Source organism: Rhea americana, unplaced genomic scaffold, assembly GCF_003343005.1.
Source record: "Rhea americana isolate MKP2758 unplaced genomic scaffold, rheAme1 scaffold_39, whole genome shotgun sequence".
Taxonomy (NCBI): domain Eukaryota; kingdom Metazoa; phylum Chordata; class Aves; order Rheiformes; family Rheidae; genus Rhea; species Rhea americana.
In genome coordinates this window covers 2,881,621-2,903,011 of record NW_028186523.1, presented here as the reverse complement: position 1 = coordinate 2,903,011, position 21,391 = coordinate 2,881,621, and the positions used below count along the sequence as shown (strand labels likewise).

Genomic DNA, 21,391 nt, shown 5'->3' with positions numbered 1-21,391 from the left:
ACAGACAAAGGAAATGTGAAGAAATGAGAAAGCTTGGGATCATAAATTTTTATTTTAGGGAGTTTAGTTTAATTCTGAGCTTAAAAGCATCACTGGAGTCAAAGCCTCCAGGTGGATAAAGGATTTGCTTTACCCTGAATCATCTCTATACTTCAGTAGCAAGAGGCTCTGGTTTAGTGAGGAGCAGAGGATGGGAGAAGGGAGAGCAAAGCTGAGGTAAAGGAGTTGTGTGTTAGAGCCTGGGTGAGTACACACAGGCCAAAGAGTCCTGGTTTACTCAGAAGACAAAGAGGAAAACTGGAGAAATATCTGAATGAGAAGGTCCTGAACATCATGGATACTCCAGTAAATTCTACCTAATCCCTTCCTTGGATGAGAAATCTAATTGATTTATAGCAACTTCAGTCAGGTAAGCCTAGAAGCTGATCAACAGGGCCAACTTGGGTGTGGGCTAGTCTAGGAAAGGAAAGAGAAGAAAAACTGGTTTGTGGGTACTCTGCTCAGCTTGCTGTGGGGACTAATCCTCTGAATTCAAAGGCAGACGAGAGCCAGAGAGGGTGGCTTCGCGCTAGGAAGCACGAAAAGCATCTCTGACACCAGCACGAACATAGGGAAGGAGTCAGAGGAGGGCAAACCAAAAGCAGTCGAACGTTCAGAACTACCTGTCTTACTGCCTTGAGCACAGCTAGGCAAATCTGGGGGGTTCTGGTTAAAATAAATAAATAAATATTCTGGTTAAAATAAATAAATAAATAAATAAAAGGAAAATAGAGAAAATTTGAATCACTTAATTCTCAGTGTCTGTGCTGATGAGGTTTTGGATGAACAAATAGTTTTTGGAACGTAAGCCCCTTACACTGTTAGGAGGAAGAAATCCTCAGATGTCACTATAATGTGTCCACTTATTTTTTTCTAATGCAGTATGTCATGGAAGTACAGTGGATGCTACTATTCACATAGTTCAACAGGAGCACAGTTCAATAGATTACTGCGCTGAGATAGCCATATGTGGGGAAATAAACATCTTAGTAAACTCCCCGGCATATAACCAATGCAAATATAAATCTGCAGAAGAAGGAAAAGCAGCCCTCCGTGGCACAAAATTATTTTTAACGTCAGCTTTTAAGTAGCTATCAGCGATTACCTCTCATCTCTCACAGCATGAATTTCATGTATATATTGTTAAGAAATGCAGAACAATATGGAAAGCATAAAGGAAGAAAAGAAGAATTAAAGTATCTATATCAGCTGAGTCATGGCTTAAATGTGAAAAGAATTTCTGAAGCATCGAGATTGAAACAGTAATGAAAAAGTCCCCCATCTGTAGCTGTGGGGTTACTTACTACAGAGTTTTTGATGGGAATTATGACAGGGTTCCTGGGGACTCTCTTGCTTCAATTAATTAAACTCATACGGAGAGGACTACTTCAGCCCTGCAATGATTATTTCTGTCTTTCATGGGAAAGCAGGAAAAGTGATTTGAAAAGAATTTGGAGAGCCTTTTTCCTTTTCTGATGCTGAAGGCTTTGAATGGAAACCAGAGCTCAAACCATAGGCCTGAGCCTGGGAGCAGAGCATGAGGTGAGAGGTGGTAGACCCAGAGGAGAGGGCAGTACAGCAAGAAAGGACTGGCAGAATTTCTCAGATATCATCACCCCACATATAAATTTGTTCTCTTTTTTCCTTCTTTTGTTTCTTTCTACCACTTTTTGCCTTTCCTCCTTAATTCATTTTCTTGTTTCACAGGTGTAGTATACTTTTTTTTAAAGCAAAATAACAAATTCTTTATTTTATTTTATTTTATTTTATTTTATTTTATTTTATTTTATTTTATTTTCAAGTGAGGCAAAAGGGTAAGTTTGAATCACACTAAGTCTTGCAATCACTAGTCAAAGTATTAACTAACTCATTAGAGCTGTGTCTTCTTTTATAATGTTCTGCTGTTCTCAAGGGTATTAATTTGGTTCTGGAAGGAGACACCACTCCCCAGATTTTGCCCCCTTCTCTAATCTCAGAAGAGACCCAGGGTTTTTGAAACACTCCTCCTTTGTGAAACAAGTGGCTCAGAAAGTGCTACAATATTCTTTTCTGCCTTTGTAGTTGGACATACGGCAGTGCATGTGGTAAGTATGAAAACACTGCTGGGTGATAAGAAACATACAATTAACCTCATGAGTGATAATGAACAGATGCTTCCCTCCCACAAGTGCTTTTTCATGTTGAATGAAGTCTGACTGCAAGATTTTATCAATTCTAGGAGTTTACTGTTTCAGCTTTAGAGAAAAATGTGACCTACCTTGATAATATCCCATATGGTTATCTCTTGCCCCAGGGTTTTTACCTTTGAGGCTATGTTCTTGTTTCGGTTAAACTGATTTTTCCGATCTCGGCAAAATTATAAACAAAATAGCATGTGACTCCTTGTGGGTTTTCAATAAACAAAGCAAGTGCACACATGCTATCTGATGGTAAATCTTGCTCCACACTCCCACTAAGTTAACTACTCAGATATTTTTCCTCTAATGAGAGGAGGCCTTCAATAAAAGCATGTGTTTAATCGGTAATAAACTGAACTAAACTGTTTGCAGCTAAAGGATTATAGCCTTGTCAAAGATAAAACAAACCGGTTTACACTGGTGATATAACAGATGAGCTGCTACCAAGCTTAGTTTGCTGTCATATTTTATCCAGAGACTACTAGGACAGGATGATTTCCAGGCAATGATTTGTCTTTGACATGTTAAAACCTCACTTTGCCCTCTGGCATTGCTGTTAGTATTTATTACTGCACTGCAGGCAGGAATGCTTTGCCAGAGATGGGGGCCTTTTCTGCTAGGACGATGTCTCAAGGAAGCAAGGTGGCTGCAAGCCAAAACCCTTGGAGCTGTGAGGAGCAGTGTGTGTGGTGGGGATGGCGGTGGGATGCAGGGCCAGGGTGGCACGTTAGACCGGGCTGTAATCCAGCTCTGCCACTGCTCTGCCCTACAGCCATTGGTGAATCATTTAACTTCTCTATGCACTTATTTCTTCTTTTCCTTTTACCTATCCTGACATTTTAGATTGGAACCTCTGTGGGTTGAAGAATGTATTTTATCATGTACCTGTCAAGGGCYATGTTGGCTGGCAAATCTCAGCACTCCTGTGATATGAATAATAATTCTAACAAGAAAAGGCAAAGCCATCTGGCTGCTATTATGGTAATGTCTTGCACTGTGGCAGTAGGTCACTGTGCAGCTGCTTCTCTGGCTYATTCTGTATCAGAAAAGACTACTCTTCAGCTTTGGGCTAAGTCTCTGTGGCTTCAAGACAGAAAGGTCCTGCAGTAGTGCCACCTGCCCTTGGTAGACACTGAAAAGAAACCTATGATCAGGATAGCATCATGCAGTGTGTGCTTTCATACTCAGATGGGAACAACAGTCAAACCATGGTCTCACCCTCAAAGCGTTTCTTCTCCCAAGTGATCTTCTCAGATCACTCCATCTTTGCCTGCCTGGTGCCAGGATGACATGATCTGTCCCCAAAGAAYATAAACTCACCTGTCTTATTCAAACGTCCATGGGTAACGACAGGATTATGACTTAGTARCAAACCTCTTCATCTTCCAGTCAGCCCCAGCTCTGGCTCCTGCGAGGTAAGGCAGAGGAGCAGCACACTGGAGTACCCTGCCTGCCCGTCTCGCTCAATTTACTGCGTGCAGAACTGCTGCGTTCCAGTTTTGTACATAATAGACTCTTCAGTGCATTGGGATCAAGATATCACTAAAACGGAGAGTCACAAAATGAAAGAAAACATAAATTAGAAATTACTTACGAGCTGCATAATTTATACTGATCAGAGTTTTCAAACACAGCCTTTTTCATATTATAAGATGAAGCATAGCTCATGTGAAGATAATTCACATGGCTGAATATAGTGATACAGATAATAATACTCAGCAGTGGGAAACTGTCAGATACATAGTCTCACTGCGTATCTATTATATTCTCCCATTAGCTGTTTTATTTTATTTTATTTTATTCCATCTAGGGTTTGCTTAACTTGTACAGTATGTTTGGCACAAGATACATTAAGAAAGCTTTGTTGTATTTGCAAAATGGTTCTTACTGTCTCAGAAAGATATCTGGCATCTTCTAAATTGAAATTAAAATTCCTTTTCCCCCATATATATCYGTAGTTCCAGAATAGATGGGGACATGAGCACAGTTGGACAAGGAAGATTAATTTCAGTAGTCCTTGCTGTGTGGTATATAAAGAACAGGATTGCTGTACGGCTGCTCCCTCCCTATCAGTGCTAGCTAGTGTGTCTGAAGGGCCATTTGGTCCAGATGATTCCCAGTGTGAGGAACAGGAAAGGTGCCAGAGATCTCTTCAGCTACTTTGCTGGGGCTCCCAGGCCAGGAGCAGTCCAGTCCACTCTGGACTGGGTCCAGCATCTACTAGGACAAACTTGCTCTGGCCACACTGCACAGCCCACGGSCCTGGGTCCCCTGGGCATCCCACAGGCTACCCTGGGGCTGGAAAACATACTCAGCGTGAGATTTTTTTTTTCCCTCRGAAAACATAATGGCTGTGTTGCAGGAGGGTTTGGCAGGAAAGGGGAACTATGTGTTGGGATGGGAGTGGGGCTTCTTGCGGTTAACAGGCATGCAGAGATAGTGCTGGAGTGCCACGTGGGGCTGATGTTGTCTTGTCCATGCTTAAAAACACAACTAAGGATCCCCCGTAGGGCAATATACTCAAAATCACACACAAGTTTTATTTCTGAGGAACTTCACTCCAGGATGAAGTGCAGGAGTGAAGTAACACTTGTGCAACATAGAAGATCAGGGCCCAGGAGTGAAATCGTGAACCAAGTTATATAGTTCTGACATACCCTTTAAATTCTGAAGGTATACTGAGGGGGAACAAGTCTTTTTAACTTATCTTTTTTTTTTTTTTTTTTACCAATGATCAGGCCAAACCTCCTCATCAGCAGTCATCTCAGACTGTAATTTTTAAAATCCCCATGGAGATGCTGCTGCAGTAGTGTCCTCAGAAGAGAAGCTGGTTCTCTGCTTGGCCCAAAGCAGGTGGAACATTCACATGTCACATTGCAAATTGGATGCTTATACCTTTGGGAGCACTTTCTTTGTGTGAGSCAAATTAAATCTATGGCTTGTCTAAGGGCAAGGAAAGAAGTATCTGTTTTGAGGACAAAGGGGAATTTCTACCCTCTCTTGAAACAAACCTTCTTTCATTTTAAGTGTTTGCTTATGTGCTTTTACCTATTTTATCTATATTGTTTTTTGAAGAAAATCATAATATAACATTAAGGAGTTCATTGAACACCTTCAATCTACTTTTAGCTGAATATTTCATCTAAACAGAAATATTTCTACAGTSTGAATTTTCTTTCTGTTTTTTAACTTAGATGTATTCAAATCAATGACAAAAGTCCCCTTACTGTCTATAGCAGAGGATGAGATCTTATTGGAGGAGCAACTTCTTTTTGGGCTTCTTGACTTGGATGTATCTCTCAAGAGAAATTTTTCTGATTCATTTTGGGAAAGATATGACAATGTTGAGATTTTTTTTTTTTTAATCCCAAGCAAGATAAAAGGAATAGTTTGGAAATATGATAGTAACTAGCACAAGCAAATAATTTACAACAAATTATTCACGTGATGATTTCTTTTTCAGTTTGCAAATATGCACCATAAGAGGCTGATACTTAGAGAGATGACCTAGCTGTTTCTTGATATGCAGTTTATTCATGAATGGTTCATTGTAATTCAAGTTATAAGTCTTTTGAGGGCACAAAGGTCATACTTTGGGTCCATTTTCCCTGACTGGATGCACATTATTCTTTTAAAAACTGTTTCCCCAGTACAAATATTCATTATGACAAAATTATAATCATATGTATTTGCTGTTACAATGAGAGTTTCTCTTTTGGGGGAAATGGGCATAGGGGAAAGGGAACATTAGCTTACCCAGACAAATATGCTGAGAAATTTCCRTACAACTGCCCTACTTCTCTGTAGTTTTCACCCAGCAAGGGTGCAGTGTGACATGTGAATGTTCCACCTGCTTTGGGCCAAGCAGAGAACCAGCTTCTCTTCTGAGGACACTGCTGCAGCAGTATCTCCATGGGGATTTTAAAATCTCCATGGGGATTTTAAAAATTACAGTCTGAGATGACTGCTGATGAGGAGGTTTGGCCTGATCATTGGCAGTTCTCATCCCCCCTTGGATGTTTCCCATATCACACTGTGGGCAGATTTTTAGTAGTGACAGAAATAGTCAGCAGTGGCTGATGACCAAGCTGCAATGGACTTCAAAGCACAGAAAGGGGAGTGAATGTAAGAGTAGAAAAGTGCTAGGGAGCTGRATAAATGAACAGCTACCTTGGTGCATTTTCCCACCAGACATTGCACTGATGTGCTGACACCGTCCTGCTGATCCTGGTCAGTCCTAATGCAGCTCRCAGGATGGTGGGGTGAATACTGAAGAGCATTGAAAGTCCTAGATGATGGGCCAGCGTCTGGAAACACCCCCACAAAAGCCRATTATTAGACTCCTTACCAGCCTGTGAGAAGTCTTTCCCATCCCCCCTCCCCAATTTAGATATCTCCTGTGCTCCCTGGTCTCTCAGAGGACAGGGAAGGGGGCCAAGGTGTTACAGCAGAGTGAGGGCATCAAGGGAGAGATGGCTCTGACTTAAAGAAAAATAAAGTACAACCTAATTAGCTGCTGTCAAGACTGTTGCAAGGGTGCTGCAAGTCAAGGGTGTTGCCAMGGTCAAAAGGAGTTCGCTGACTTCTGCTCTTGGCAAACAGATCCACAGCTCACAGCCCAGTGAGGAGCACCAGCCCAGAGAGCTTACCCACTTTYTTGTGTATTACCACACTGCTGTGCAGAGCTCTCATCCAGTCACAAAAAGCTGTGCCCAGCTACAGCCCACAGCTGTAAGTGAGGTACTGGTGTCTGGATTATTTTGGAAGAAAAAACCTCCAACACTCCCATTTGTCATTTTGATATGCAAATTTTTCTCTTGACACAGGAGGTACACCACAAAAAAAGCCTTGGCTCAGCAGTTATTTCTGATGCATGGATTATACTCGCTTTTGTTACATTTTGCAGGGCCTTGTGGCTGTCTTGGCCTGGCTTACATTTTCATGTTGCTGTTCACTGAAATGTTTTATTTTCCACCATTGCCTGTAGGCACTGACATGGATTAGCCTTGGCAGCACCATGTAGGGGGCTTACACACCCTGATGCTCACTAATTACAAACTCCTGAACATCCTAACAACTGTAATAATACAGTGTATATATATATATATATATATATATATATATGAAATCACAATCTGTCAATGTATTGCCCCTGTGGTGTAAATTCTGCAACCAATATACTCATGACTGGCCATCCCGTGATTGCATGGAGAGTTTTGCTCTTTGGAGTGGTTTCTATTTACATATGCTCAGGTTCTCTGAATGTCCAACAGAATGAGATAGTGCACAAACCAGCATCTTGAAGACRCATAGGGGTGTTATTTCCTTGCTTTTCTCTTTTCTCTTGTTTTTGACCCCCTTATCTTTTTTCTTCCTCATGCCTACTTGAAAACATGCCTACTTCATCATCAAAGTAGCCAAAGTACCCAGTACAGTGAATTACAAATAAGGTTTATTTGTTTGTTTTTAAATTTCTTTGTTGGTAGTTACAACATTTAACTTACTGAATAGCTGTCAAGATCTAAATCTGGATTCAGCTGCCTAACTTCATGTGTGAAAATTAATGAGTTAGTGTTAGCCTGTATCTACATTAGTGGTTTGGTTCAGAGCAATGGTGAGATTTTGAAACTAATTCCRCAGTGATTTCCACTTTACTTCACTTTAATTTGTTTCTCTAAGCAGACCTGGTGTGTGCAAATCAGTTTTTTTTCAGAGGAAATGGACCTGGAGCTCCGCTCTAGGTGTGCAGCAGATGTTCTCTGACTCCCTTCACAGGGGTTATAGCCACAGACTGGTCCTTTGGGCAGCTTCAAGCTACATTTGTGATGAGAAAGTGCAGTGCAGAGGAAGAGAGTAAATTTGATCCTGAATAAAACCCTTGAATGTCACGTAGTGTTGCTTCAGTTGCCTGTACTGCTTCAGGCCACTGATCAACTCCTAATAGGCCAAATTCCTTGCTAGTGTAGCGTAGATGTAGGTTTGTAGGCTCTCCAAGTACTGTAAAGTGGCAATTTTTCTGAGAAGAGAGGAGTTTGTCCTAAATAGTATGTGCCTTGATCTTTCTCTGGCTACAGAGGGAGGCTAGTGGCATGAGRCTCCTAACAGCCTGCATCTGTCAGATGCTCAGTTTAGGGGCTAGTGTTCTGCCCAACGATGGGCTGGGTGCTGGTCATCCCTAAGCTCCCAGTCAGCTCTGTCTAAATGACAGGAAATGGCTAATGCTGTCTGTTTGGGATCAAACAGGACCACCACGTATGTGAAGCAGCAGCAATTTTGGCATTTCCCATGTCTTGTTCTGCTTGGTTCCAAACTAGCTCCTTCAACAATATAAAAAGACTCTGCAGAACTGAAATAAGTCATATATCCCCTCTTCACGTCTTTTCACCACACGGCGAGCAGAGCCCCATCAGTTTATTTGCTGAGGGGGAATTCCCTTCCTGCAGAAGTGGGAGAAGATTTACCCGTAAGAACCATTAGGGTTTCCAGTAGATAACCCTCTCCAATTTTCACATGCTGAACGTATTCTCCAAAGTAATGAAAACAAGACAAAAAAAAGGAAGATAAAGGGTTTGCATCATTATGTTTGACAGAGCATATACACTACTTATGCAGAGATTGAAGTGATCATAACTAATCTTATGGAAAATTGCAAGCACGCAAARGTTGTATGGAAAGATGCATAAATCAAATTTACAGAGTAATTTTAATGTATTTTTTTTGACATAAACTCTTTTGGAGGACTCATCAACCACATTTTGGTATGAATCTTATTTGATGGTAAGAATGATGATGATTAAAGCATCAGACACCAGTAAAACTTCTGCACTTCTGCAAAAAAAAAGAGTTAAATCCAAGACTGGAGGCAAAATGTTAAAAATAGGCATTTTTTTGTATGAAGCCATTTGCACAAATGAAACTAATAGATTTTATCTAAACCATCTGCTAGTGGAAAAGCATTAAAATGTAAAGTCATGTATTGAAGCCCCCAGAGACTTCTTTTGAGTGCTATGCATTAACAAATTTAAAAAAGGAAAAATGTATCTTTTCCTTCATTTATCTGAGTTCCTGTTCCCCAGAGTCCAAGCTTTGACCAATCGACTTTGCTCTGCAAAGCAATACACTCCCAGTTTGTCTTTGCATGAAAGYTGCACTCCTGAAAATGCAAACTAAATTAATTTCAAGAAAATGATCAGTGGGTTGGGGTTTATGGTTTGCTTGGGAAGTTTTTTCCCTTAAATAAACCTCTACAGGAAACCCAGATATAAAATGACATTCACTTTTGCTTTTTTATGTACTTGTAAAACCAGACTGTGAAACCTAAGTTTAAAATAGTATAATTTACTGTAGCACATGAGGTGATTTTTCACTTGAATATAACAGTTAGTAACATACAAGGACTTTCTCACTCCCTTTGCTAATCTGGGGCCAAATAACCGTGATATTCTTGGCTTGCTTTCTTTCTGTCCCAAGTGTAAGGGACATTGTGTGAAACAATCCTAGAAGAGCCAGGTTGTAAGGGACCTCTGATCCAGCACCTCCATTCCCACAGCAAAACAGCCCAAAAACTTAGACTACATTGCTCCAGTCAAGTTCTGAGTGTGTCCAAAGATAAACATCCCATGGCCTCTCTGGGGACCTAGGTCAGTGTTCAACATCCCTCATAGTGATTTTTTTTTTCCTAAAAATGTAATCAGAATTTCCCTCATTGCAAATTGTATCTGTTGTGTTTTSTCCTTTCACTGTGTGCCTCTAAAAAGATTTGGGCTCTGTCTTCTCTATAGACACCCATTAGGCATTTGCAGAGAGCAGTAGGATCTCCCCTTCAYCTCCTCTCCTTGGCTGCCTCAGCCTCTCCTCCTACTCTATGTGCTCCAGTCCAGTTACAGCCTTCATGACCTCCAATAGATCCACTCTGGCACATCAATGTTTTTCTTGTACTGTGATCACCAGTAGAAGGGCTCCCACATCCGGGCTCAGGTTCCTTCCCAATCCAAAGGTGACAYGGCACAAGAAGACAGGATAGTCTTTTTCTGACTTTTGTTCACTTTGTTCTCAAAAAATTCTCTCTTGAGACTTCAGAAATACTCAGTATTGGCAGTTTATTACCCATTTTCTGCAGARCCATGACCTTCCTGGCAGGACCTCATTGCCAGACTGCTTTCAGGCTGTTTGCAGTGGGTAACTTTTGTCAGGACTGAGTGACAGGACAGTCCTATTCAGCTGGTATGGCTTGGTCCTTGCGAGTCCYGTGGGACTCCCAGCTGTATGGATGTACATAGGGCTCCATTTCATCTGACACAGAAAGGCAGGAAGAAGGCTTGGCCAGGTTCTAGGATGAAATTCTGCAGAAAGAGGAGGTGAGAGAGGGAGAAATAAAGATGTTCTTAGGGATAAGAATAGTATAGTCAACATACCAGACTCATGAGATTTGCAGTCTTAATTTCAAATTCCAGCTACATAAAATCAGAGATTACCAGAACATCTTTGGTTTATTGTTTTAATCTTTTTAAGTTAGTTTACATACAAGTTTGAAAATGTCACTCAGTTGCACATTAAAGACCTAAAAAAAAAAAAGGAAAAAAAAGAAAAATAAAACTTGGAAACATCCCCCTGTTTATTATTTGTAAAAACTCACCTGAATTAAAGGTGTCCTCATGAATCAGAGCATTGCCGCACAGTTGTTGAACTTCAGCTATGACTAAAAGCAGAAGACTGCTTTTCAGAACTCTTGAATCTCAGCAACTCTTCTACTAAATTAGTTTGTGTCCCTGGGCACATTACTTACCATCTTGCTTATTCATCTCGCTAGCACAAGAAATAATATATACTTGTATGCCAGAGAAGTGGAGAGGCTCAGTTCATTATTTCAGAACTGTGAGCARAAGTAGGTATCAAAATACGAAGTATGACTGTACTAATTAAGGCATCAGATATAGCCTTATTTATTTAAGTGAAAACATGCTTTTGAATGAATTTTAGATCTTAATGTTTTCATTTAAGCAGTGCTTTGRTAGGCAGTATCTCTTGCATCTTCAGTATTTAACAATACTGCTGCATCAGATGGTATAAGCATGGATCCAAGTGTTTCACTGTAAAGAAAGGCAATATAACAAAGCAACAAGCAGGCTGTGGCTGCAGAGAGCTGATATGGCCATGACTGCTCTGCTAACGTTAAGCTGAATAGCCCCACTTCTTCCCCTGTATAGCTTTTYGCCCCCACATACTGGAAAGGCATTGGGCTTTTTTAGTTCCACTGAAATCCATCATCAAGCATCAAGGTCAGCACACATGCTGTGCATGTAGGTGGAAAGTTTTTGACTCTAGATACCAAAGTGTATGAATATTCACTTGAATATTCAGTAGAGGTTTTCCTTTTTTGTTTTGCTTTCCCCTTTCTTTCTTTCTTTTTTTTTTTTTTTTTTTTTTTTGAGCCTTGCAGATTGTAAGTCAAAAGTTCTCAGAAAGCTAGTTCAGAGTAACTTCTGAAATGTATGATTCTTGGAGCCTTTAGAGACTTATTGATGATAAAAGGTGTGCCCAGCCTGCTATGAAACAGTGGCACACAGAGTGCCACCCAGCCTTGTGCTTGATTTAGCTAAAGAGCATACATTTTACAAAGGGATCTATCCTTGATCTAAAGTCTTTAAGGTGGTTGTGTATCCACCATGCYGCTTGGTAAATTTAGAGTTAAAAATTATACTTTAGTTCCAGTTTGAAATTTTATGACTTAAACTTCCAGCCTCTAGACATTGTTACAAATTCTCTGGTTCTGCCTCCTGTGGGCATTTAGTATCTCCTGTCCACATCCTAACTATTCAGCGGGCTGGCAGTCTGGAAAATGCTGATGTTCTAAGGGTTACTGGATTAAAATTGTTCTTTGCAAACAGAATTCACATCTGCTCTGACAACTTATTTCAACCTGATACAACTTGAAAAGGTCAAGATTAATCCCAGAAAAATCAGAGTTCTATTGGAAAGGCCAAATCAACTTTAATTGTAACACATGGCTATTTGTATTGGCATTTAGCTGCAGTGGTTTATCCTTCTTTCCATTGGCATTATTTGTTTCTGAACCAGTTACTAAAGCCTATAATGAAGGCCAAACTTTTTAAAGCAACATTAAAAAAAGAAAAAGGAAAAGCAGCCAGCACTTTTCCTTTTACAGGTTTCCATTGACCTAGGATATTTAGTGTTTATGCTTTAATGTTTATCTGCAGTATGGGAAAAAAATAATCAAAGAAAATGTTGGCTCATTTTATGAAGATTGATGGTCTCTACTGTCCTTTCACACCTCATCCTACTATGTTGGCTTTACCCATTGCAGCCTGCAGTGCGCATGCAGTGCCYGAGGGGATGAAATCTGTCTCTTGAAAAACTTTGATCGGGGCAGTAACAGTTTTTAAAACCCTTTGCATTGTAACAGTTGCAAAATGTGGTTTTCTGTTTGCGAGGTGAGGAACAGCAGTACCGACTCTCCACAAGCGGGACAGGTTCGTGTCACACCTCTCTAACCACCCGACCGGCTTCCCTTCCGGTGGCTGCTATCAGCTCAGAGCCATCAAGCCGTAAACTGACGTTGTAGTTTTCCTGAAGCCCTGAAAAGTGAGAGGACGGGAGAGACTCATTTGGCAATGCTTTGCTCCTGCTGTTTGGCCTGGAGAAAGATACTCCAAGTGGTAAGATCGTTGAGGAACAGCTGGCAAGCACCCGGGTGTGAGCCTGATTTTCAGACATGACAGGCACTTACAGGAATGTTGCCAGATACAGCTGTTTAAAAGCCTTAATAAACAGCAAGTCAATACTAATCTTTGCCAAATTAATCTTTTCCTTGACAGCCCATCAGAGCAATTATGCTCAGACTCGCTGTAAACACACAATTGTCAGAGGGTAAGGATCTTTTCTGCAGTATACTGTAGATTTCTGCACGTGGCTGTTTTCAAAATAGGACGGTCTCCTTTTCTCTCCCCCCCCCCCCCGTCCTTCTTTTTCTCCCCTATTTTATTTTTGAGCCAATTACATGGTTGCCAGCTTGGTGTTAGCCTGAATGAAATTTCTTTATAAAGTGTCTATCGCAGCAAGCCCTTAATAGAATGTGAAATGATGACAGTCACAGGAGCCATGCAGATGCACGTTTGCTAGCAGGTTTCTCTAATTAGGCAGTAACTGTGACAGACTCCGAAATGCTACAAGTCCTTGTTCTCACTTGTCCTCTTGTCGGCAGAATATGGACTACATTTGAGCTATGATTTAATGTGCTGCTGGGTAATAATAAAATACATGACTTTGCAAAGGAAAGCAAATGCTGTAGGTGAGACCTGACATGAGGCACTCGTGTTCTCCGAGGTGCTGAGCACCTCCTGCAGCACTGCCAGCACCATCAGCTCATATTTTAATACACACCAGATAATGTTTCATTTAAATGCAAAAAGACTGGAAGACACCAAATAAATAATTAACAGGATAATGGCTCCATCTCCATCTATCCGTATCTAAACCTATATATCAATGGGAGTTCTGGGAGGTAACTCATGTATGGGTTACATACAGCTCTTTATTTCTCACATAATAAGGAATAAAAATGTTAGCTATTCCATTTCCCCCAAGCACCTGCAGACATCTCCACAGATTTGCCATGTTTACAGGATTGGGTGAGAACAGACAGATACGCCAGTCAGATGGGTCTGGGAGATGGTAGTTCGGTTTGAGAGACGGAGTCTCAGAAGGTTGAGGAGGGTGATAAGACCATGTTTTATGTTGCAGTAATGAGCTCTTTTATTGTAGGGCTTCCTGTTTACAGAGGAGCCTCACTGGGAATATTTGGCAGAGTATGCCACAGGAATCAGGAAGCAATATTTGGTGAGAGAGCGAGCAGTGGGCATGAATACATTAAGTTTCATTGTGCATGGCTGAGGCCCTCCRCAAACACGCTAATTACATCCTGGCTGTGAGAGAATGTGGGAGAARAAAAATCTAGAGCAGGTCCCTTTCAAGGTCTCTGGGTAGGAGGTAGAAGCCAGACTGGATTTCTGTTCGAACCTCTCTGAGTTTGGTAGGAGAGAGACTRGCACTCCAGTCACCAGAATGGGGCACTCCGATCTCCAGAGATAAATCCCAACTGTCTTTTCTTTCCAAAACCTCTGCTACTTGGCTTTGCAAGCACACAGGATTTAAATCTTCTGGAGTGCCTGGGTTGCTAACCTTGTGCTTCACATACCACTTTTTTATTTAAAAATCATCAGAAAATATAAATTATTTTCCTAGAGTAGAAGACTATTTCCCTTGGTTTCTTTTACTTTGACAGATGTCTTTATCATGTTTATTTACTACATGTGTTCCTGTGTGTTCTCATTACCAGCTTCATGACAGATGGTGACTTGCAACCAGTAGCTCGAGTATACGTGTTACTGTGGCGCCTAAGCCAGAGTGCTTCAGCAAAGGATGGGGCATCTCTTTACGAACTTCAGTGGCGGTTCACCTGCTTACGAAAGGATTTCAACCTTCTGGGCTCTAGCTATCGACTCCTGTGTCCGTCAACATGCAGTTGCAAACAAGTAGCAGATTGCCCTTGGCAGGCAACTATTGCTTTTTTTCCATGGTCAGACATGAAGAGCGGACACTTAGGCATCAAAGTTGGATCTTTCCTCTGGAACTAAGTGGCTTCAGCACAACCAAGGCCAGGTTTGCTGCTTCCAATTGCTCTGCTCCTCCTGAGCAGAGCCCAGGCACAAAGCCCCACTGAAACCACTGGAACTGGTAAGGTGCTTTACGCTAAACACACTGGAAGCTTAAGCTTAACAGACACCAACTAGCAAGAGGTTCATACAGAATAAGTATTTTATTCATGATGTATTTTTTTTATTTACATTAAAGTTTTCTTGTATTTTGAACTCTGCTTGGATACCCAAATTAACAACTTTATGTGACTGCACACCTGCTCTAAAAGAAATGGAGATAACACAGTTCTTTTCCATAAAAGAAAAAAGAAATCTGCCTGTAAAAATCAAAGCTTATTTTTCTCATCCCCAGTAATTATCTTCTCACTTTTGAATTAATATGAGTGGAAAATGTAGTTTGCTATAATATAATAAATAGAAGACATTGGGTAATTAGTAGTGCTGGTATATTTCTAAAATTCTAAACAGACAAACAATAAACTGTGAATTTAATCACGAGTTCTCATACAGTTTCAAGACAGGAAAATTAGAGCTCTCAGCTACAGTCATTTGAGTAATCACATCTGATCTGCATTATTTATTAGTTATTACATGCCAAGTGATTCTGATTGTACATTGCCTAAAATCATTCCAGAACAAGCACACCTTTGTTTTTGTTTTATTTTTWAAAAAATTGATGGTATTGCATAATKTGTATTTAATCAGAGTTGATTTTTTTTATTTCACATAGAAAATACAAATCAGTGGTACTCTTCATTAATTGGCCAGGCATCCACAATGAAACCTTTCAGATATCTATTTTCAAAGCTATTCCTGATCTAAAACATTGTTTTTTTTTGTTGTTGTTTTTTTGGGGGGGGGATATCTTATCCCTTTGYCTRTAGCTGTTTTACTTACCTTTCATTTTAGGAGGTACTTGTGATACACTCCCTAAATCTCTATATGCCCTTTTGCATGTAGAATAAAATGGCTGAAGCATATTTGGTAATATTTCTGTTGGTAATATATTTATTCCACTTGACTAATCAACAAAAATTGATAAATTTTCAAGAAATAGCATTATGTTGTTTTATTTAGTTAGTTTTGTTGCTTTGAGTCTTAGTTTTGGGCAACTTCTTGCTACAAYGCTTAAAAAGGGAATTACTTAAAATATTTTTTTCTTAGTAACCAAAGAAATATAGAAATAAGTATTGGTACCTTCATTTCCTGCCAAAAAAGCAGGTTTGGTGTCATATATGTCACTGTAAAAACTAAATAAAGTATTCACATCAGTTGTGAACAATTTGTGCCAGCAAAAGTTAAAGCATCAAAGAAACCTCTTTAAAATGCTAACAAATTTACTTACAAACACCTATATTTATTATTTCATAAATAGGCGCAACAGGTTCCATAAAAAAAGATTAAATACAGACACAGTATGAAGAAACAATAATACATAGCCATATGTAAAGGTTATAATTTAGCCATCTCCAATCTGTTTCTGCATCTAATAAAATATCAGGTAAGCATTTGGCAGTTTTATACATAAAAGGRATTAAATGACATTTACTAACCATTACACATAAAGTGATTTTTTTCTTAAAAAAAGAAGCATTTTTAGGCAGTACAAAATAAATGTGTTTGCTCTTTATCAGCGCTAGTTTTTTCCTAGTTTTTCTCTTTATTTAATGAGACAAAGCCAATATTTTTAATTAATATCTTTTGGGAATATTTTTCTTTTTTCTCCAAATACTTTGAAAATATAGAACTATTAGTCAGCTGTTTAAAAATGAAGTAAAAATATGAATGTTTGCCAATTTAACCCTTATTGTGAAATCAATAAACTGGAATGAGCCAGTTTCAATTACAATTAGCTACAAAAACATTCACATTTTATACTCTAGGAGAGTGTAACATAGATGCTATTTACAAACTTGCTATGACTGCTACATCAAGCCATTTAAAAAGTCTTTAGTAGTTTCATATAAACACCCATTATGAAAAACCAATGGAAAATCCAGGACTTTTATCCGAGACATCTACAGTTGCTAAGGCAGTTACTATCGCAGCACTTCACAGCAAAAACCAACATAAGATCTGAATGGTCCAAGTTTCCTTCAGGAAAGAAGAAAAGCAATGTCCGTTAAAGGATCTCAGGGTGGGGGGGAAAGGAGAAAGAAAGAGAAAAAAATGGGGGGAGGGAGGAGAAAAAGAAAGAAGCAAGATTATTTTTTTCCAGAGTGGGTGACCCACAAGCTCAWATAGTCCTAAGTGCTTAGCAACTTGTATTTTCTAATAAAATGCAGAACTGCCTTGACTGCATAAAGCAATCCATGATGAAAAGACTTCCCTGCATTCCTCAGTGGAAAGGAGAGTGTTTCAGATTTTCAGGTAAGGTAGAGTGCTTTGTCCCTCTGCATGCCCCTAGTCAAAGAGAAGAGAACAAATGTTATTTCTAAATTTGTCAAATTTTTAGTCCTATTCTTCCAAAAATCCCCACAACCCTTCCTAGTGTCATTGATGCTAGGCATATGACTGAAATATGGCTGAATTACCATGGTGATAATAAGAAAAATAATAAGAAAACCCTTACCTCCAAAGTGGCATGCCAGATCTGTCTCTGCACTAAAGAGGACTGGGACATGGGTTAAAGCACTGGTCTGGGACCACTTGTGCTACTGGGTTGTTAGTACTGACTGTCCCTCCCCCCAAAACTGCCCAGATGCAGCTAAGGTTTAGCACAGGTTTAGAGACCAGTCCCCCAAAGCACCCTTTGCCTATACAATGTGGCTGGCCACCTTTCTTAGATGGTGGAAGAGCTTGGCAGAGTCATTAGTCAACATGCCATGCCAGCTAGCCTAGGTCCCTGGTCTATTTTATTAACTAGTATAGACATAGCCAAAATGTTCCTCACTGGCAGGGTTAGGCAAGCTCACACAGGGAACATAGGATAGTTCTGGTAGATCCCAAGCTGATGTTTCCTGCCTTTGCAGGAAGCCTTTCACCAATGCACGGGGTCTAGTACAGCTCTACATTCAGTTCTTGCTTCGGTTCATGTTCTACTGACAGATACCTGTCCAGTTCAGAGCAAAAAGGGATCATTTACCAGTTTATAATCCCGCACAGCCTGTGGAAATTGGAAAAAAAATAAAATTCAAAAGCATCACTGATGAGGCTTGGTTCATAGTGAAGAGATTTTCTCAGGGAGAAGCTTTACTCTTCATCTCCTGCTTCCTTGCTGAAACTCAGGCCAGTTCTGTTCTTCCACAGCTTTACAGCTTACTTGGTTTGGAGTCAGGGAGTAGCACAGAGCAAACTACATTGCACTGGCAATTATGTTAGTGCTAAAGCAAARATGCTAAATTCATGCACACACATTCACAGAGGCAAACATGTCTACACAGGAGAGGTATAAATAGTTTACTAGGAGAAATCTTATGCTGATGGAAAATTATGCTCAGTGGGCACTTAGAAGACATTGCTGGCAATGACCATACATTGCTTTTCACTAGAAGAGACTAATAATCAAAGCTGTAGTGGGCTATAGCCCTTTTGACAGAGGACAGTCTATTAAGAGCTCAACTTAAGTGGATATAAAAGTCTGTAGGCTGCATAGGTTCCTGCAAGAGATGGCAGTACAAATGAAGGCAGTACGGTGGTAGAGTGGAGAAGCAGAACTTCTTGCTGAACACACGGGCAASTAATGGGGCAACAGGGACAGACATAGGGAAAAGCGATGCTGCTTTGCAGACTAGCTGAGGTCTGCCTCAGCATCGGCAGGTTTTAGTCAAGATGTTRTTCTGAACTGGTAATCAGAAAAAGATTTTTGTTCAGTCCTAGTTCAACAAAGACTTTAAAATAATAATGCAAGTGAAATTCTGAGTTTGAGTAAATATAATGGGTGAAACTGGTCTTTAGGTTTTAGGTTTGGTTGCCTGGGTTGGATGTCAGTCCTTGGTTATCAGGAGASTTTTTTATCTGTCTTTGCCTTGGGGATTCTTTACAAGGTCAAGGAGAGGTCAGGTTGAAGGATGTGTACCTAGGGTATAATATTTATCATCTAAAATTCAACAAAGATATCATTTAGATAGTTAAAGGTTTCCAGACAGTTACTGGAACAGCAACATAGCTCCACAAAAACCATGCTGCATGGGAGTTGAAGGTTTGAAGGGGCTACTAAGGGCACAGAGCTCCTGTATGYACGGTGTTTTGCCTGGTAACATTCTCCTGAGTTTCATGTTATTCCCTTCCATGTATCTGGTACCCATTGCATTACCCTGGCATCCAAGAGACTGATTTAGGTTTTCAGGGCCCAACCCAGATATTTTCACCAGAAGCAAACTCTACTCAGTGATAGACAATTTGGAGGAAAATGTTCCTGTTATTTGTTTCTTAAGCCAAAGGCAGATATTACGACTTCTTTCCTACACCTTTTCCCTAAGAGTTCAGTTTTTCTTTTCTAACAAATGGAAGATCTCAAGTCCAAAATGCTTCTGTTGTGATAAAGTGGCAATGTTTTCTAAAGCAGTATGTATTGAAATCTTGTCTTCCTACAATAATGAAACTGTTGAATAAATACAATGCCCTCACAGATTCACTTCTAAATTACTACAGGGAAACAGGCAACAAAGCCGTTTCCAAATTCTCTCTCCGATGCTTGTGTCATGAAGGTTGCTCAACACAAGGTGGCATTCACTGGCTGCTTACCCATTACTGCAGTAGTCATTATTCCAGTCCACAGTCTGTGCTGGAGGATTTCTGCACCCTGAACGAACATACTCCATTGCTTGGGTAACAACTTGTGCAGCTGTAGATGTTGGATTGATGATACTCTGATAATCAGGCTGAAGAGTAAATCCCTAGAAGACAAAGCATATACATTACAACGCACGGTAAACCAAGCAACAGGTTGGGTATAATATTAAAAAAAGGTATGTACAACAAACGTTGGAATCTTTCTCTTCCAGGTAAACTCCCAGTTCTCAAACTAAACCAGGAAAAATCGTGTAGGTGCTTTCTAGGTTTTAAAATCTTTGTTTGGTTTCAAAAATAAACCACCAACAAGCTGTTAGCTATTGCAGTCTGAGGATGGAACTAAAAGGGAAAGAACAGAAATGATTCAAAACCAAGAGAACAACTCAGTCAACACCGGAGCAAAAAGGTCTGCTTTCTCCTTACAGCTTTCTTTTAGATTAAATGTAAAGATACACATTACTCATTAATTCCCAGAATATGCAACAGAATCATTTTGAAGGATGTAGGCAGCAGGTGGCTGACTGTTTTATTAGACTACACCTATTCACACATTGTTCTCAAAACCCTTTTTCTTCATTCAGTCACAAAGGGACCATCTGCTGCTTCTTTTATTTGTACTTCTCTCTCAACTAAACAGAAATTCAACCAAAGCTTTTTAACAGTTGTTGGACTAATGCAGTGAAAGTAGCACCAAATAACTTGCTTTTTAAAACCAGGAAGATGAGAAAAAAAAGTGGAAGATACAAAGACACATTTAACCTGCTCCCCGAAATATCCATCATGCAAAACGTCATAACAAATTTTTAGCTCTTTTGATATATTAGGATGTTTAAATGCTGTGTTTTGAAACCAGGAGAATGATCAGAATTTCAAGGATAGTTTGAACTGCCTTAGTGCCTCAGGCTAGCTGTGTCTAAGTGTACACCATGTTTCTGTAAAATTAGAGCACTACACTGGGTAAAAGTATTTGAATGCTGTAGGAAAGCAATTGGTGCCTGCTGAAAAAAAAAAAAAAAAAAAAAAGAAGAACAAACTCTTTCCTGGGACATGGACATACAATTTCCACTCAAGTTAACAGGAGGCGTAACTGCTAAATCATAAACTAAATTTGATCCACAATACCTAGTTTGAAAATCCACCCTTTCTGGCCACAGACCACGTATAGAATAGATGGGATTACAGTTCGTAACTTTTAGTTTGAAATTCAAGTGGTTTATGGGTGATTTCTTCATAGACACAGTCTTCATTAAGACAGGAGACTTGGGCAGAGCTATTTGCAGCTGCAGGTTTAAGAGCTCTGCCATTATACGAGTATTYCCAGTTTCCGCCTGGCTCCTCCCTCCCAAAGAAAGAGCATCCTTCARATATAAACCGCCACTTCCTTCCTCAAATCCCCCTTTCTTGCTGCATTACAGTCAAGCTTTTCTCTTGCAGCCTCTCCAGTGCTCTGCCCTAGTGTGCCTCTCTCGTATGCTGTCGCCTTGCGCGACTGACTACAGTTTTTAGCCTCGGTCATAAATGAATGCACATCTTTCACTACTTYCTTCCATATTCTCTTCCACGGGCAGAATATCCTGAGTTGCACTTCAGTATGTTAAACACTTTTTAAAGCTTCACTTTGCCCGATGATTCCAAGAAACAGATCATTAGTAAGTAAGTTCAGGAATTGAATTCAGCATCTAATTGCTATGTAACTTATAAACTGCCCTGCTAATAAGATAAAATTAAATGCACATATCATGATTGTGCTTCGTAGGCCGCCTTTTC

General features: G+C 40.0%; 1 protein-coding gene across 2 annotated transcripts in view; it reads right to left on the bottom strand.

Annotated features, from left to right (window-relative positions):
* Positions 1 to 16,697: 16,697 nt before the first annotated feature.
* TOX (thymocyte selection associated high mobility group box) overlaps positions 16,698 to 21,391 on the bottom strand; it is a 218,967-nt gene continuing 214,273 nt past the window's right edge. For both annotated transcript variants that reach the window (XM_085313560.1, XM_085313561.1), the window contains 2 exons: positions 19,577 to 19,728; positions 16,698 to 17,293 (listed from right to left, as the gene is read on the bottom strand). In XM_085313560.1, the coding sequence (XP_085169686.1) occupies positions 17,257 to 17,293; positions 19,577 to 19,728 (189 nt within the window). In that variant the 3' untranslated portion in view covers positions 16,698 to 17,256. The remainder of the gene's footprint in view (positions 17,294 to 19,576; positions 19,729 to 21,391) is intronic.